Source organism: Carcharhinus amblyrhynchos, chromosome X (assembly GCF_965287045.1).
Source record: "Carcharhinus amblyrhynchos chromosome X, sCarAmb.v2.hapA, whole genome shotgun sequence".
NCBI lineage: Eukaryota > Metazoa > Chordata > Chondrichthyes > Carcharhiniformes > Carcharhinidae > Carcharhinus > Carcharhinus amblyrhynchos.
The window spans coordinates 5,790,399-5,810,069 of NC_137359.1; the positions used below are offsets into that span (position 1 = coordinate 5,790,399).

Below are 19,671 nucleotides of genomic sequence, written 5' to 3' on the forward strand. Positions count from 1 at the left end.
GCCATCCCACAGACTACTCAAGCTACAGCCTGACAATGTCATATACATGGAATCATATTTTACAGGTAATGTCAAGACACCACCATTGCGACCACTGGGTGTGTCCTGCCCCATTGGCATGAGATGATGGCACAATGGTATACAGTCAGTAAGTAGGCAGTTGCCCTGGGAGTCCTCACTGACTCCAAACTCCATGAAATCTCAGGGCATCAGGTCAAACATGTGCAAGATAAACTCGTCTGCCACCCCTCATCTGGTGAATCAGTACTACTTGACCTCACCCTCACCAATTTATCTGTCACAGATGCATCTGCCCATGACAGTATTGGTAGGAATGATCACCACACAGTTCTGCGGAAACAAGGTCTCATCTTCACTTTAAGGATACCCTTCATTATGTTGTGTGGCACTGCCACTGTGTTAAAATGGGATACATTTAAAACAGATCTTGTAACTCAAAATTGGGCATTGATAAGGTGCTGTGGGTCATCTGCAACAGCAGAATTGTACTCAAGCACAATCTGTAACCTCATTGGGCAGCATATTCCCCAAGTCTACCATTACCACCGAGCCATGGGATCAACCCTGGTTCAATGAAAGTACAGGAGTGTGTGCCAGGAGCAATACCAGGCATACCCAACAATGAGGTGTCATCCTGGTGAAGCTACAACACAGGACTACTTGTGTGCCAAACAGGGGCAGCAGGAAGTGACAGACAGAGCTAAGTGATCCCACTACCAACTGATCAGATCCAAGCTCTGGTTGAATGGTGGTGGACAACTAACCAACTCGCTGGAGGGGCAGGCTTCACAAGTATCCCATCCTCAATCATGGGGGAGCCCAGCACATCAATGCAAAAGATGAGGTGGAAGTATTTGCTACAATCTTCGACCAGAAGGGCCAAGTGGATTCTCTGTCTCAGCCCCCTCCAATATTTTCTCAACGTCAGATGTCAGTCTTTGTCCAGTTCAATTTACTCCGTGTGATATGAAGGCACCAGATACTGCAAAAGTCATGGGCTCTGACAATATTCATAGAATTCCTCCAGTGCAGCAGGAAGCCATTCGGCCCATAGAGTCTGCACCGACTCTCCAAAAGAGCATCTTACCCAGGCTCATTCCCCCCCACCCTATCCCCATAACCCTGAGCATTTACCAAGGCTAATCCACCTAACCTACACATCTTGGAACTGTAAGAGGGCACTGGAGGAAACTCACATAGACATGGGAAGAACTTGCAAACTCCACACAGACAGTGACCCAAGTCCAGAATTGAACCCTGAAGACTTGTGGTCCAAAACTTACCATGTCCCGAGCCAAGCTGTTCTCGTACAAGGACAACACTGGCACCTACTTGGCAACGTGGAAAATTGCCTATGTACATCCTGTACACAAGAAACAGGACAAATCCAACCCAGTCAATTATCACCCCATCAATCTATTCTCAATCATCAGCAAAGTGATGAAAGGGATCACTGACAGTTTCAGGACTTCACTGCAGGAGTTCATCAGGGTCGTGACCTAGGCCCAACATTTCCAGCTGTTTCATCAATCACCTTCCTTCCATCATAAGGTTACCAAATTTGATGCTCACAGAATAGATAGGAGGGTCAGCAGAAGCCACTTTTTAAAAAAAAATCCAAGTTGATTAAGGACAGAAAACAGATAGTTCCAGTATTGGTTGCTTTTCAGGCTGGAGGATGGTAGACAGTGGTACTCCAAGAGTCATTGCTAGAGTCACTGCTTTTTACATAACAATATAAATGACTTGGATATTGGAATACTAAGTAAAATTTCAAAACTTGCCAATGATACCAAACTTGGAAGTGTGACAAACAGAACACAAAACAAATGACTGCAACAGGGCACAGATAGGTTGGCAGACTGGGCAAAGAGCAGGTGGAATTTAATACAAAGCAGTATGAAGTGATGCATTTTCATAGATAGGATAGGGAGAGGCAATAGAGTCATGGTAGATTTGAAAACAGCGTGAAACCGGCATTTCATGTATGTCAATACTTGAAGGTGGCAGGTCATATCGAGAGTGGTTAGCAAGACATATGGGATTTTGGGCTTCATACAGGACAAAAGCAGGGAGGCTAAGCTGAACCTTTATAAAGCCCTGGTTATGCCACTAGAGTATTTCATCCAGTTCTGCTCACTACACTTTAAGGTGGATGTGAAGGTTCTTGAGCGTGTAGTGGAGATTTGCCAAATAACATTACTCACAAAGTTAGGATGGAGAAGCTGGGATTGTTCTCCTTGGAGTAAAAGGAGGTTGAGGGGAAATTTGATAGAGGTGTACAAAATTATGACAGGTTTGGATAAGGTAGTCAAGAAAGGACACTGATATACAATTTTGGGCAAGAAATATGGGATGTTAATTTTGCAATCTTGACACCTATGTCACATTCCTATTCATAGACTACAGCTCAGCCTTCAACACCATTATTCCTACGAAGCTCATCTCCAAACTCATGGCCTGGGACTCAGCTCTTACATCTGTGGTTGAATCCTAGACTTCCTAACCCACAGACTGCAATCAGTAAAGACAGACAAAACACTTGCTCCACGATCATCCTCAACACTGGTGCACCACAAGGCTGTGATCTCAGCCCCCTACTATACTTATACACCTATGACTGAGTGGCCAAATTCCCCTCCAACTCAATTTTCAGGTTTGCTGACAACACCACCGTAGTGGGTCGGATCTCAAACAATGACAGAGTACAGGAATGAGATAGAGAATCTGGTGAACTGGTGCAGCAACAATAATCTCTGCCTCAATGTCAACAAAATGAAGGAGATTGTCATTGACTTAAGGAAGCATAGAGGAGAACATGCCCCTTTCTACATCAATGGGGACGAAGTAGAAACGGTTGAGAGCTTCAAGTTTTTAGGTACCCAGATCACCAGCAACCTGTCCTGGTCCCTCCACACCGATGCTATAGTTAAGAAAGCCCACCAAAGCTTCCACTTTCTCAGGAGACTAAGGAAATTTGGCATGTCAGCTACGACTCTCACTAACTTTTACCGATGCAACATAGAAAGCATTCTTTTTGGTAGTTTCATAGCATGGTATGGCTCTTGCTCTGTCCAAACTGCAATAAACTACAAAGAGTCGTGAGTGAAGCCCAATCCATCACTCAAACCAGCCTCTCACCCGTTGACACTGTCTACACAGATCTCAATGATGACAGAGGGAGCGAGAGAAAAACAGAGGGAGCCAATGGACTTAATGGACCAACTGCCCTTCTGCACAGTCGGGACATTATGACTCTATGATTTCAAACTAAAGTTAAATCTTCTTAATGTGACAGAAAGTTTACATCTTAGACAATATAGAAAATGATTTGGAAGTTCATTAAAAGGAATAATGCAACATCTTTTACCATAAGGTGCACAAAGAGTTCACATTATTTTCAATGAAATCTATGACGATTGGGAACAAATGGAAGGTTTGAATTCTGATCAAGTTACCCAAACTGAATTCTAATTTGCCAATTTATGCATACTTGCAATCTATAACATCTCTCATGAACATGCCCCAGCATTTTACAAAATGAACTGCGATCAAATGTTATTACTTATGTAAAAGGTGACAGCCATTTTGCCACAGCAACATCCCACAAACAGCAACAAGATGAGCGATCAGTTATTATGCTTCAAGTGGCATTAGTAAAGGGAGGAATGTTGTTCAGGTTGCAGAGAAAACACCCTGCTTTTCCTGACGCACAGAGCAGGCAGACGTAGTCTCAATTTATCACATCAGAAAGACAGGGCTAGTGTTGCCAACAGTGCCACTGTCAGTTAGCACCATATGAGAATGTCAGCTTGCATTACACGCTCAAATCCAGGAGTAGGTTTTAAACCTACAATTTGTGGCTCAGTATGCAATTGTACCACTTATCCTGAGCTTTCTAAAAGGTTTAATCCCCAGTCTGTGCTGAGTTAGCACATTATCCAGGATTGCAGCAAAGCCATGCGACAAGTGCCCCTCTGCTGGAAAATGAGTGGGGGTGGTGCCAGGATGTCCCTCCTCCCGAGAATAGTGAAATAACTTGTCAAAAACAAGGGAGGGTCTCACAGCAGGATGGCCCAGGTACCAAGAGAGTTCCTAACCCTCCGGATTGCACCCAAGACCCCGCGACATCTAGGGCAAAGAAGGGGGGGGGAAGAACTGGCAGCCCGGCCCGGGCACAGTGACTGCCCACCCTCAGCAACCACGGTGCCAGCCTGACCCCGCGAGCACCGGCCTCACCCAGAACCAAACTTTCGCCCTCTCTCCCGAAGCTTCCCTGGGCGTACCTGAGGCCATCACACAAGTCCGCACAAGTAAACACAAACAAGCCACAGAGGTAAACACCGCCCGCAGGTCTTTCCGCAGCAAAACTCGAAGTGAATTCATCCCTCCCGCCATCAGCAGCCCAGGCCTCACAGGCTGCAGCCTCACTTCACTCTGCCAGGAGAGGCGCGCGGCTGATTGACAGGCGCGTCTACCAATCATCAGCTCCTATTCCCTCACACACCAACGGCCTAACGTTACACCAGCCAATAGAAAGACAGTGAAGGCGGGACTTCCTTATTTGAATGCTGAGCTTTGAAGCCGGCCTGAGCTGCCAAAAGAGGAGTGATTGACAGCAACAACTGCCACAAGTTTGAAAGGATGAATGAAATGTATCCTTTTTATTTGTTTCTCAAACTCCTGATGGGATCAGTCCACAGGCAACAATTGCCCAACAGTGTCTCTGTCTCTCATGGGGCGGCGACGGCCTAGACCATTAATCCAGAAACATAAGAAATAGGAGCAGGAGTAGGCCATCTGGCCCTTCGAGCCTGCCCCGCCATTCAATAAGATCATGGCTGATCTGTCGTGGCTCAGTTCCACTTTCCCGCCCTCTCCCCATAACCCTTAATCCCCTCGCTTATCAAAAACCCATCAACCCGCGTCTTAAAAATATTTAGCGAGGCAGCCTCCACCACTTCAACGGGCAGAGAATTCCAGAGATTCACCACCCTTTGAGTGAAGAAGTTCCTCCTCAACTCCGTTCTAAACCGCCCCCCCTTTATCTTGAGGCTGTGCCCCCTAGTCCTGCTGTCCTTTCTGAGCAGGAAGAGTCTCTCCACCTCTATCCTATCCATCCCATTCATCATCTTATACGTCTCAATGAGATCTCCCCTCATTCTTCTAAACTCTAACGTGTACAAGCCTAGTTTATTCAGCCTCTCCTCATAGCTCAACCCCCTCAACTCCGATATCAGCCTAGTAAACCTCCTCTGCACTCCCTCCAAGGCCAAAATATCCTTGCGTAAGTGCGGCGACCAAAACTGCACACAGTACTCCAGCTGCGGCCTCACCAATGCCCTGTACAGCCGCAGCAAGACCTCCCTACTTTTATATTCAATCCCCCTCGCTATGAAGGCCAGCATCCCATTCGCCTTCCTGACCACCTGCTGCACCTGCAGGCTGGGTTTTTGCGACTCGTGCACAAGGACCCCGAGGTCCCTCTGCACCGTCACCTGCTGCAGTTTTTCGCCCCGTAAGTAATAGTCCTTCCTACCATTATTCCTACCAAAGTGGACCACCTTGCACTTGCCAACATTAAATTACATTTGCCAGTTCCTGGCCCACTCGCCCAGCCTATCTAGATCCTTCTGCAGACTCTCCACACCCTCCGTGCAATTTGCCGTTCCACCAATCTTGGTGTCATCAGCAAATTTCGACACCATACACTCGGTTCCCTCCTCCAGATCATCTATATAAATGGTAAATAGCTGAGGCCCCAGCACCGACCCCTGGGGCACTCCACTAGTCACCAACCGCCAATCCAAATAGCACCCATTAACCCCCACTCTCTGCCTCCTATTTGACAACCAATCCTCTATCCATGCTAACACCCTACCCCCAACTCCATGCCCCCTTACCTTCTGCAGTAACCTCTTGTGAGGTACCTTGTCAAACGCCTTCTGAAAATCAAGAAAGACCACATCCACCGGCTCTCCTCTATCCACCGCCCTAGACACATCCTCATAGAACTCCAATAAATTCGTCAGACACGACTTCCCCTTAACGAAACTGTGCTGCGTCTGCTCTATCAAGCAATTCCCCTCAAGATGCCTTGCTATTTCCTCCTTGATGACAGAATCTAACATTTTACCTACAACAGACGTTAAACTAACCGGCCTATAATTCCCTGCCTTTTGCCTGCCACCCTTCTTAAACAATGGCGTAACATTAGCCGTTTTCCAATCTTCCGGCACTTCCCCGGAATCCAGCGACGTTTGGAAAATAACCACCAAGGCATCCACTATCACCTCCGCCATTTCAGAACCCTCGGATGCATTCCATCCGGTCCTGGGGACTTGTCCACAATCAGTCCCTCCAGTCTGTCGAGCACCACCTCTCTAGTAACAGTAATGTCATCAAAACCCTCCAGTCCTACCACCTTTCCATCGCTAACACCCGGCAAATTATTCACGTCCTCCTCCGTGAAGACCGAAACAAAAAAGTTATTCAAGACCTCAGCCATTTCCCCATCCCCTACCACTAAGTCCCCCCTCATCCTCTAAGGGTCCAACGTTCACCCTAGCCAGCCTCTTCCTTTTTATATATTTATAAAAACTCTTGCTATCCTTTTTTATATTAAGCGCTAGCCCAGCTTCATAGTTTCTCCTACCCTTCTTTATCAACTTCTTTGTCAATCTTTGTTGACATTTAAACCTCTCCCAATCCTCTTCTCGCCCACTACTCTTAGCTACTCTAAACGCCTCCGCTTTTAATTTAACACTTTCCTTCACCTCCTTCGTTATCCACGGCTTATTACCTCTCCTCCTACGGTCCTTTTTAACCATCAGAATAAATTTCTGATGAGCACCAAGAAAGATCTCCTTAAAGATCCTCCACTGCTCCTCAGCAGACCTACCTTCCAACGCGCTCCCCCAGTCAACATTCGCCAATTCTTCTCTCATCCTACCGTACTCCCCTCTGTTCAAACAAAGGACACGCATCCGGGAACCCACTTTCTCCTCCTCCATCTGCACCAGAAACTCCACCATACAATGATCACTCTCCCCAAGAGGATCCTTCACCACAAGGTCCAACTCAGCTAATATTCTGGGAACCCGGGTTCAATTTGAATTCAATAAAAAAAATCTGGAATTAAGAATCTACTGATGACACTATTGTCGGAAAAAGCCATCTCGTTCACTATGTCCTTTAGGGAAGGAAATCTGCCATCCTTACCCAGTCTGGCCTACATGTGACTCCAGAGTCACAGCAATGTGGTTGACTCTCAACTGCCCTCTGAACAAGAGCAACTAGAGATTGGCAATAAATGCTGGCAGCCAGTCCCACGAATGAAAAAAAAAGTTCATCTACTCCTACAGTCCAGCAGGAGGCAATTCAGCCCATCAAGTCTGCACCAATTCTATGACAGAGCATCTTACCCAGGCCCTTTCCCGTAACCCCACATATTTATCCTGCTAATCTCCTTAGCCTACAAAGTTGACCATTAGTGTGTGAACCCTAGTGTAATGCAACTACATAAAGAAATTTAATCACAGAGGCATCACAGCAAAGCCCAGTTCTATCATTGACACGCCTTTCTTGAGGCAAGTCATGGGTTAATAATGAGCACAGTGTCATTAACTTTATTTTCTCCCTCACCCAAGGCTGCTACTCTGGATGCACATATTCCTGGAAGTTCCATCAAATGTGCTTCAGCCTCCAACTGCCCCACTTCCAATACTAATCTACTATGTCCATCCAGGTGATTCCCCACTTTCCCTCAACCAGTTGGAAAGCAAACAGACACTTCCCGATCTGGTTGAGTGATTCTTGTCTGGCAGTCAAACTGCCTTTTCCTTCATCTCCAATATTTCTCATAACTAACAAAACAAAATAGGAAAAAAAATCACAATTCTTTTTAATGACCTGGGGGGGAGGGGAGGGGGTGCGGAGGGGGAGGGGGGAGTGGAGGGGGGACGGGGGTGTGGAGAGGGGACAAGGGGAGGGGGTACAGGGGGAGAGGGCAGGGGGCGAAGAGGGGGGAGGGCGGAAGGGAGGGGGAGGGTGGGGAGAGGCAGGAGGGAGGGAAGGGGAAGGGTGGGGAGAGGCAGGAGGGAGGGGAGGGTGGGAGAGGGAGGAGGGTGATGAGGGGGAGGGGAGGTCAAGGGGGAGGAAGGAGGGGAGGGGGAGGGGGAGGTGGGGGGGAGGAGAGGGAAGAGGTGGGGGGGATAGAAAAGGATAGAGGGGGGTACAGGGGGAAGGGGGTAAGGTGGGGGGAAGGAAGGGCAGAGGGGGGAGGGAAGGTGGGGGGGGAGAGGGAGGATTTTAAATGGATTGGAAGAACGTGTGGGACTTACTTTTCCCCACAGCACAGACACACAGTCTGGAATTCACTCCCTCCCCACTGCTTGCACATTACAGGGAACATATAAAAGCAGTGGGTGTGGTGCAGTGTGGGATGCACTTGAACATTGCCAAGTATAACAACTATGAAGGAAGGTTAGAGAACTTTGGGGATTTTTTTTAACTGGACTGGCAATGAATGTTGACCTAATCCGAGTTCTTCACAATTATGAAGGGTAATGATGAGGTAAAAAGTAATAGACTGGTCAATAAAGCTGTAACAAGCGGGCACATTTTAAGATGGCCACTAAATTCTTTGCACTGGGTAGTTAGAATGTGGAATATTCTGTCGTTAACCATTGTTGAAACCAAGTTCCTGAATTCTTTTGAAAGGAAGTTAAACGATTGCTTAGAGAAGAGGAATATGATAGGGTATGCAGAGTGAGCAGGAGAATGGGATGAGGCTGGGCTATTCAGGAGGAGAAAAAAAAACACTACTGCAAAACAGAAAGTCCAAATCGCCTGTAGCATTTCACAATTGTGTGAAGTAACTGTACGCCTTAGTGTTTTTTCTGTGTAATAAGTGGCAGAATGTTGCCGACCGTTACACGCTCTAACCTCCAGTGGCGAGACCTGGGGAATGGAAGCAAATTTGGTCGAAGATTTTGACATGTCTGTGCACTCCCTGGCAGCTCCTGGACAGAAGGCACTGGCAGTGGCCTCAGAGTAGGTCATGCATCTGCCCCCTTAGCTAAGGCATCAAACTAGCAAAGAGGTTACAAAGATGACACTGCATAAACATTATTATCCCTCCCACAAAACTCATGCTAAAGCCTCTTTAAACCTTAAGATTTGAACTGCAGTAATCTGAGCTCTGTAGTGTGTTGCACGTCCATTAATTATTTATAATCTGTCTCAAACACTCTTCACTGTTACTTGCTGTTTTGCGTCACCATATTTGGGGCCTGGCTGGGAAATTGAAAGCGACAGCTGCCATGTGTTGCTCACAGCTCCTTTCTTCTCTCTTGTTCCATGATGGGGGATTTTTATTACTTGCAGTTGTTGCCACTTAATGGAACCAAATCAGAAACCATGTTTTTTAATTTGATTTGCCACATAATAATGCCCTTCCCCCACAACCTATACCCACACCACTGCAGTTAACTGTTTATTGAAGTATTTCACTTTTGATGTAAGTTGTGGGTTCAAGCTCCATTCCGGTTACTTGAGCACATAATGCAGGTTGTCACTCCCAGTGTAGTACTCAGGGAGTTCTGTGCTGTCAGAGAGCCATTAAACCGAGTTCCCATCTGTCTGTTTGGGTGTATACTACAGAACCCAAAGCATAATTAGAAAAAGAACAGGGGGCTCTCCTTGTGTCCTGACCAACAGCATGAAAAGAAAAATATTATTGTTGGCTGTATTCTGCTTGCAATGATAAAGTATGCAACGTACTTCATCTAACACTGACTACCCAGTTTTACTTTCCCTATATTCTCAACCCTTCACACTTTGAACTCTGGTTCCCCCTCAGTTCTCATATTCTTCCACTAAAGCAAGGGCAAGAGCTTGTTTATCATGGCACTTTTCATTCCAATGAAAGGTACATAACAAAAATGCCTTCTCTCTTTCCAGCTGCCAACTCACTTGCTGTGCATTACCATCTTTTCTGCTTTTGCTCTCCCTTCATGTACCCCAGCTCTTCTGTCCCTGTCTCTCCTAAAGATCACCAGATCTCTTTCAGCAAATTTAAGAGACAGTTTCAACTTTGGGTTTCAATTGAGAAGCGGAAGCAAGTCACATCCATAGCCTTTCACATGTCCTAGAGGGGCAGCATGTGGTGTCTGCTAGTACACACGAGGCCTTCCACAACTGGTGGCACTGGAAGCACTAGAAAGTAAAGTTGGCATGGGTGGAAGCATTTTAATTTTATTTGGTAACTTTCCTTTCATCTCTATGATTTAGTTTCTTATTAGTTGAGCCCCTTTAACAGAGGGCATTTTGTTAGATTATTTTTTAATTGGGTTGATGTCACCGAGTTAACCCATTGTCCAATTAATAGAGCAGAAACATGTGGCATTATCTGAATCTTGTGAATGGATTGCCATCTTATATACCCTGTGTAATACAGACAGGCTGTTATTTCCCCTGAGAACATAGAATATCTGAAAAGAATAGAACATAGGTTTAAAGCATCTTCCACAGCATCAACTCATGAGGGGGTTTGAGATGATCCTAGCTTTCTTTTTTTTATTCATTCATGGGACATGGGCATCGCTGGCTGGCCAGCATTTATTGCCCATCCCTAGTTGCCCTTGATTGATACAACTGAGTGGCTTGCTAGGCCATTTCAGAGGGCTACTGAGAGTCAACCACATTGCTGTGGTTCTGGAGTCACATGTAGGCCAGACCGGGTAAGGACGGCAGATTTCCTTCCCTAAAGGACATCAGTGAACCAGATGGGTTTTTCCGACAATGGTTTCATGGTCATCAGTAGTTTCTTAATTCCAGATATTTTTTACTGAATTCAAATTCCATCAGATGCCATGGCAGTATTCAAACCAGAACATTATCTGAATTTCTAGATTAATAGTCTCACCATAATACCACAAGGCCATCACTTCCCCAGTTGTTATAAATTGTAACATCATCTCAGTGGTTAGCCCTGCTGCCTCACAGCACCAGGGACCTGGGTTCAATTCTGGCCTCGGGTCACTGTCTGTGCGGAGTCTGTATGTTCTCCCCATGTCTGGGTGGGTTTCCTCTGGGTGCTCCAGTTTCTTCCCACACTCCAAAGATGTGCGGGTTAGGTTGATTGGCTTTGGTAAATTGCCCTGTAGTTTCAGGCAGACTAGCAGAGGTAAATACATAGGGTTATGGGGATAGGGCCTGGGTGGGATTGTGGCAGATTCGATGGGATGAATGACCTCTTTCTGTACTGTAGGGACTTTATGATTCTATTTCAAGCTCCTTTGATGAGTTGGTGTTGTGTGGAGGTGGTTCAGCCTTAAAGGACAGCCTTGTTAGACCTAATGGGCTTTTTTGTTTCTACAAATTCTTATGCTCTTAATGTAATATTTGTAAAGAAAATCTCTCCTCTGGGCCAAACAGTTTGATGTGGAGATGCCAGCGTTGGACTGGGGTAAACACAGTAAGAAGTCTGGCAACACCACGTTTAAGTCCAACCAATTTATTTGATAGTAAACTCACAAGCTTTGTAGGTGAAAAAGAAACTCTCCTCTCCTCCTCACTGTGTAGCCGAACCCTGCAGAGCATGGTGACCACAGGTTTGATCTCCAATCTGTGCTGAGTTAACTTCTGACAGCAAGGAACTGAGAAGTATTATAATTGGTCTCCGTGCCCATGAATAAAAGGCCAAGTATTAAGTACTTTACTCGAGAACTTCAGGTTTTTTGGTGTCCAGATCACCGACAACATGTCCTGGTCCCCCCATGCCAACACTACAGTTAAGAAAACCCACCAACACCTCCTCTTTCTCAGGAGACTAAGGAAATTTGGCATGTCAGCTACGACTCTCACCAACTTTTACAGATGCACCGTAGAAAGCATTCTTTCTGGTTGTATCACAGCTTGGTATGGGCTCCTGCTCTGCCCAAAACTGCAAGAAACTACAAAAGGTCGTGAATGTAGCCCAATCCATCACACAAACCAGCCTCCCATCCATTGACTCTGTCTACACTTCCCGCTGCCTCGGGAAAAGCAGCCGGCATATTCAAGGACCCCACGCATCCTGGACATTCTCTCTTCCACCTTCTTCCGTCGAGAAAAAGATACAAAAATTTGAGGTCATGTACCAACCAACTCAAGAACAGCTTCTTCCCTGCTGCCATCAGACTTTTGAATGGACCTACCTCGCACTAAGTTGATCTTTCTCTACACTCTAGCTATGACTGTAACACTACATTCTGCACTCTCCTTTCCTTCTCTACGAATGGTATGCTTTGTATAGCATGCAAGAAACAATATTTATCACTGTATACTAATAGATGTGACAATAATAAATCAAATCAAATCAAAATTCATTCTGATGATGTACAAATCCTCGGATGAGGGGCGTCTGACAACAGGAATCCACTACAGGCTCCACATCTGCACTGTAGGGTTTCTATGAAATTATAATCTTTTAAAAATATTATTGATGAAAGCGTGACAAGTGTCACGATGATGTTACTAATTTGCTTTAAGTGTAATTGCACTTTCAGCCACCCACTTTCCAAATGAAAATATAACAAATAAATATTTGTTATACCACAACAGCTCAGTGACTATCACTGCTAGCTGGGCAGATACATGGATTTGGGCCTGTGTCTGTAGGAGTTTGCGCATTCTCCCTGTGGTTGCGTGGGTTTTCTCCAGGTGCTCCGGTTTCCTCCCATACCCCAAAGATGTGCTCTTAGGCTGATAGGTGTACCAAATTGACCCTACACTATTCTCCCCTGAATCTGGCTACATTGGGTGTCCATTCACATACACATGGGGCAGTGTAGGTGTAGGAAAATGCTTTGTGAAATGGCGGCGCGGGCTCGTTGGGCCGAAGGGCCTGTTTCCCATGCTGGGTTGTTCTTTGTTCTTTGTTGAGTTGCGATGTGACCAGAACTATGTGGAAATGTGAGACAGTGAACCATCAAGAGATCAGCCTGAGAAGATTCACCCCTTACGTTGTTAATGTTAGCAAGACACAGCTTTTGGCTCATTGCTGACTCATTTGAGTCAAACCACAAAGAATTAATGCAGAACTAGATAATCAAACAACAACTAGGTAATCAAAGAGCTGTGTGCATGCTTTACCTCCAATACGTTGGATGGCTAGAAGTGGAAGAGGCGCAGATGATGGGCTCATTTTCCACCCATCAAAAGCACATGCCGGAGAGAACTTTGTAGAGTTTTCAATGTATGGTTGTGCCTCCCTGTTGGAATTGCAAAGACAGTAATAAGTCTCACAACACCGGGTTACAGTCCCAACAGTTTTATTTGGTAGCAAAAGCCACTAGCTTTCGGAGTGCTGCTCCTTCATCAGGTAAGTGGGAGTTCTGTTCACATACAGGGCATATCATAGAATCATAGAACCCTACAGTGCAGAAAGAGGCCCTTTGGCCCATCGAGTCTGCACCGAACACAATCCCACCCAGGCCCTACCCCCACATATTATACCCACTAATCCCTCTAACCTACGCATCCCTGGACACTAAGAGGCAATTTCTTAGCATGGCCAATCAACCTAACCCACACATCTTTGGACTGTGGGAGGAAACTGGAGTACCCGGAGGAAACACACGCAGACATGAGGAGAATGTGCAGACTCCACACAGACAGTGTCCCGAGCCGGGGATCAAACCCAGGACCCTGGAGCTGTGAAGCAGCAGCACTAACCACTGCGCTACCGTGCTGCCCTAAATATAAAGGCACAAACTCAATTTACAAAATAATAGTTGGACAACAACGCTGACATCATGGCTACCATTGAAGTGCAAAGTGCACAGGGAAGTGATGAAATGCCAGGAATTACTAAATCTGCAGAAAAAATCCTGCAGTGAAAACATGATATTGAGTGGTAATAAAACACTGAAGAAACCTTCAGGATCATGTTCAAGCAATTTCTCAATTGAACCCTGAGATACTCTTCCACAGTCACAATAATTCACTCGCACCTTTGAAGCCACAAGTTGCTGCCTGAAAGATCCTGAATCAATATGAAACTCATTCCACCAGTTCATTTCGTGAGAAACCTGTGACTAATTCAGACAGCAATACAACCATACAAACACTCCCAGCCATCTATTATTCTCTGGGCTATCTGAAGCTAGCTAACAACTGGTACTTTTCCATTCATGCAGTGACTTCTTCTGTGTTCTCTGCACGTGAAATGCTGAATATAATCCAATTTGGCATTAATACTCCACAAAATGCCCAGACAAATTCATAGGTGCCAGGATATCAAATCGGCAATGATACACGCTTTGTATAAAGATCATTAAAATGGTCCCCTATCTGCCTCTCATTTTTATCCCATGCAAACTTTCTTACTGTGCAACAATTCTATTTCAAGCTAATGATTGAGATATTTCTGAATTATCCATCCAGTCCTTTTCTCCAGCTGGTTGGCAGGTGATTGAAGGGAATCTGAATTAGGAATGATTCCATAGGCATCTGTTTATTCAGGTTTTTGACACCTTAATGGTCCCAATCAAATCACTCATTTTCAAAGATAACGAAAAAAATGCAGTACACAAACACAGGACTGAAATCAATATAATTGCTGATTCTTGGTTCCTTCTGTGGCAATACATTAAATATTTATGGTAAGTGATTCAGTTTATGCGTGTTCTCCCTGAAGTAAGGAAAACTATTATTTTTTGCAATGTCGTTGTCATATAGCAGGAAACAAGCTTTAGTGTATGAGTATGGGTGTGACTGGTTTAATTAAACTGGAGACACTTAGACTGCGAAGGTCAGAACATCGATGTAGGAGGTGCGATGGAAATGGCTGGAAGGGTAATGAACAGGGAGCCAGAGAGGCAGTTTGGCAGGAATTTACATTAGGCAGATAACAGAAGTGATTTTAAAGTTGACTGTTGGATTTCAAATGAAACACATGCTGTTGGAAGATTATAAAAGTGTGAGGCAAATAGTAAGCGCACTAGGAACTTCTAAACGATTGTAGAAACAATACAGCGGAAAATCAAAGGGAAAAATATATTTAAAGTGAGACTGACAGCTGTTGTGAATCTGGCTGTGAGATCTTGAACAAGTTGAACTCCCACTTACCTAATGAAGGGGCAGCGCTCCGAAAGCTAGTGGCTTTTGCTACCGGATAAACCTGTTGGCCTTTAACCTGGTGTTGTGAGACTTCTTACTGTGTTTACTCCAATCCAACGCTGGCATCTCCACATCAGATCTTGAACAAGGCAGTGTTGTTGAAGCCAGACCTGCAAACACAAGGTTTGCTGTCACCCTTTGAGAAGAGAGTCTGTGTGAGACTTTCCCTGGAGCAGCTGAGCATTATGTGGTAATGTTACTGGAAACTTCTATAGATTAGAAAATCTATAAGGACTGTTGCCATCAACAGTTAGCCATTTAGCTCTGAGTCTATTTAATCCAATCTCTTTAATCCATATCTGCACTGTAGGGTTTCTATGATTCTGTGATCTTTTACAAAATGTTTGTAAAGTACAGTTAACTGTGTAAAGGTGTTATTGTGTCTATAAATGTTGTTTTCCTTAGTATAATGTTTAAATTTACTATTCAAAATCATTACAAGTGGTCTGAAACTTATTTATCTTGCCTTCAGATAACTCCTCATAATGCACAAATTTCAAACTATTGTGGCAGGTTGTTTCCAGCTTCCCTTTTGGGATTTAGGCAGCTGAGCACTTACTAGCTGCTGTACCATAACACCGAATGTATTCATTTGTTTTGAGGAAGTGTTTTCCTGAGTAATTTCTCTCTTTATCTGCCTCCTGTGGCTTTGAAAATGGTCTGGATTTTTACTTACCTGGCCCACTGCGAGCGAGAAAGGCATGGGGAACCCAGAAATCTGGATTCATAAGAACATAAGAAATAGGAGCAGGAGTAGGCCATCTAGCCCTTCGAGCCTCCCCCACCATTCAATAAGATCATGGCTGATCTGAAGTGGATCAGTTCCACTTTCCTGCTTTCTCCCCATAACCCTTAATTTCCTTGTCTATCAGAAATCTATCTACCCGTGACTTAAATATATTCAGCGAGGTAGCCTCCACCACTTTAACGGGCAGAGAATTCCAGAGATTCAGCGCCTTTTGAGTGAAGAAGTTCCTCCTCAACTCTGATCTAAACTGCCCCCCCCCTTATCTTGAGGCTGTGCCCTCTAGTCCTGCTATCCTTTCTAAGCAGGTAGAATCTCTCTACCTCTACCCTATCCATCCCCTTCACTTCTTGTAAGTCTCTATAAGATCCCCCCTCGCCTTCTAAACTCCAACGAGTACAGGCCCAGTCTATTCAATGTCTCTTCATAAGCTAATCCCCTCATCTCCAGTATCAGTCTGATGGACCTTCTCTGCACTCCCTCCAAGGCCAATATATCCTTTCGCAAATAAGGGGACCAAAACTGCACACAGTACTCCAGTTGCTGCCTCACCAGTGCCCTGTACAGTTGCAGCAAGACCTCCCTGCTTTTATATTCTATCCCCCTCGCTATAAAGGCCAACATTCCATTCGCCTTCTTGATCACCTGCTGCACCTGCAGACTGGGTTTTTGAGATTTGAGCACAAGGACCCCCAGGTCCCTCTGCACCGTCGCATGCTGCAGCTTTTCGCCCTTTAAATAATAATCCCTCCTACTATTATTTCTACCAAAGTGGATAACCTCACATTTGCTAACGTTATACTCCATCTGCCAGGTCCTCGCCCACTCACTCAGCCTATCCAGATCCCTCTGCAGACTTTCTGCGCCCTCCACGCAATTCGCTTTTCCACTCATCTTCATGTCATCAGCAAATTTTGTTACCCTACACTCAGCCCCCTCCTCCAGATCGTCTATGTAAATGGTAAACAGTTGAGGCCTCAGCACCGATCCCTGTGGCACTCCACTAGTCACCAACTGCCAACCAGAAAAGCATCCATTTATTCTGCTTCCTGTTAGACAGCCAATCCTCAGTCCACGCTAACACTTTACCCCCAATTCCGTGTACCCTAACCTTTTGCAGCAACCTTTTGTGAGGCACCTTATCGAAAGCCTTCTGGAAATCTAAAAACACCACATCCACCAGTTCCCCTCTGTCTACCGCACTAGTCACATCCTCATAGAAATCCCATAAATTTGTTAAACACAACTTCCCCTTCACGAATCTGTGCTGCGTCTGCTCGAACAAACCATTCTTTTCAAGGTGCCTTGCTATTTGTTCTTTGATGATGGATTCTAACATATTTCCAACTACAGACATAAAGCCAACCGGCCTATAATTCCCTGCCTTTTGTCTGCTACCTTTTCTAAACAGCGGCGTGCTGTTTTCCAATCTTCTGGCACTTCCCCGGAGTCCAGCGAATTTTGATAAATAATTACTAAGGCATCTGCTATTACTTCTGCCATTTCTTTCAGAACCCTGGGATGTATTCCATCCGGTCCCGGGGACTTGTCCACCTTCAGTCTACCAAGCACTACCTCTCTAGTGACAGTAATTCCTCAGCACACTGTAGAGTTTTAACTCCATAGCATTTATGTGACATCATTGATCAGTCACCACACCTCCTGGAAGCCAGCCTGATTGACAGGCTTGGCTTCCCATCAGATGGGGAAAGAGGCTAATGGAAGCCAGTGGAGGGCTGGGGCAGGGAGGACAGAGACTGCAAGGGGAAGGTCAGAGGCCTGGGGAGGGGATCAGAGACCTGATAGGAAGCCCGGGCTCCAGAGTGTCTGATTGTGGGTTTTTGATAGACAGGGGAATTAAGGGGAGAAAGCGGGAAAGTGGAACTGATCCACTTCAGATCAGCCATGATCTTATTGAATGGCGGGGCAGGCTCGAAGGGCTAGATGGCCTACTCCTGCTCCTATTGCTTATGCTCTTCTTATGTTCTTATGTAGGATTTTCCCAGGTAGGCATGCTGAATCCACAGCTCATGGAACTGGCAGCTCTCGCCTGGATGAAGGTGCCAAGTTTTCCAATGGCCTGGAAAACTCGACTGTCCACTGTTAAAATCAAAAAATAGAAAAGCAATGAGACCCGCATCCCAACACTGAGGATGTTTGTGTTAGGGTGGCACGGTGGTTAGCACTGCTGCCTCACAGCGCCAGGGACCCAGGTTCGACTCCTGGCTTGGGTCACTGTCTGTGTGGAGTTTGCACGTTCTCCCTGTGTCTGTGTGGGTTTCCTCCGGGTGCTCCAGTTTTCTCTCACACTCCAAAGATGTGCAAGTTAGGTGCATTGACCATGGTAAATTCTCCCTTGGTGTACCCAAACAGGTGCTCGGAGTGTGGCGACCAGGGGATTTTCATAGTCACTTCATTGCAGTGTTAATGTAAGCCTACTTGTGATTAATAAATAAATAATAATAATTAGTGTTGTACTGTACGTGGGCTATAGAAGAAGCAGGAATGATGGACTGAATGGCCTTTTTAAATTTCTTTGCTTTATGTTGTGTCTGAAGTGTAAAGTTAAAATAGGAGTTGTGGAAAACTGGCTTTAAGAAGAATAATGGATCGTGTTAGAAAAACTCCCCTGCGATTTCCACAATTGCTTCTGCAGCAGGAGATCAGTGTAAGCAAAGCCAGGTAAAGAGCTAAAAAAAAAGGTTTCACTGGAGTTTCCTCCATTACTCACTGAAGTTATAGCAAGACATCAGGAGAACCCGTAGGAACTAAGGGCCAGTATCTCCATGTTGCTCCATTCTTGGTCACAATAATGCATTTTTTCACAGATTTGACATCCAATCTGTCAGACAGCTTTGATATTAAGAGAAAAAAGTGTTACAACTATACAGCACCTTTCACAACCTCAGGACATCTCAAAGCACTTTACAGCCAATGAAGTACATTTGAAGTGAAGTCATTGTTTTAAGGTAGTTAATGCAGCAGGTAATTTGTGCCATGTTAACTCCCATAAACAACAATTTGAGAACGACCAGATGATCTCATTTTATGATGTTGAATGAAGGATAAATAATACCAGATACCAGGAAGAAATCCCCTGCAATGATGCAACGTAAGGCTTTCTTGTTTTAAACCTTAGTTTGTTTGACCTTTGAATTGCAAGAAAACTAATTGATGGTTCACTCAAACAATTGTTATGCTTAGCAGGATTAATTTATTTGAACACAATCACAAATTTAAAATGCCAGCGTTGGATTGGAATGGGCACGGTGAGAGGTCACAGAAACCAGGTTAAAGTCCAACAGGTTTATTTGAAATCGCAAGCTTTCAGAGCACTGCTCCTTCATCAGGTGAAGTCTAATTTAAAATGATTACAATAAACAATTGCATAAAAATAAGTTCTAATTTAATAGATTGGGAAACAAAACAATTTAAAAACTGTTTTGTTGCTTTACTCTCAGCAAACAAATGCATCAACGGTACCTAGCATTAATCAGAATTCTCAAATCTGTTACCAGTAAACTTAGTCATGCAGTTACTGAAGTGGCCAGCCCCTGTTGATTGCAGATAACTTCCTCCTTCGCTCAGTCAGCTTTTCTCCTTCCCTTGATATTCACCTGACAGTGCAGCACTCCCTCAGCACTGACCCTCTGACAGTGCGGCACTCCCTCAGCACTGACCCTCTGACAGTGCGGCACTCCCTCAGCACTGACCCTCTGACAGTGCGGCACTCCCTCAGC

The 19,671-nt window shown here is 45.1% G+C and overlaps 2 protein-coding genes across 4 annotated transcripts in view; one reads left to right on the top strand and one right to left on the bottom strand.

Moving 5' to 3' along the window:
* Positions 1-4,469, bottom strand: part of nemp1 (nuclear envelope integral membrane protein 1) — a 58,031-nt gene extending 53,562 nt beyond the window's left edge. For all 3 annotated transcript variants that reach the window (XM_080218093.1, XM_080218092.1, XM_080218094.1), the window contains exon 1: positions 4,308-4,469. In XM_080218093.1, coding sequence (XP_080074219.1) covers positions 4,308-4,419 — 112 coding nt within the window. In that variant the 5' untranslated portion in view covers positions 4,420-4,469. The remainder of the gene's footprint in view (positions 1-4,307) is intronic.
* Positions 4,470-19,189: 14,720 nt separating this feature from the next.
* Positions 19,190-19,671, top strand: part of LOC145361988 (NGFI-A-binding protein 2-like) — a 29,368-nt gene continuing 28,886 nt past the window's right edge. Inside the window, exon 1 of the mRNA XM_080217991.1 lies at positions 19,190-19,281. The gene's annotated coding sequence lies outside the window, so the exon portion shown is untranslated. The remainder of the gene's footprint in view (positions 19,282-19,671) is intronic.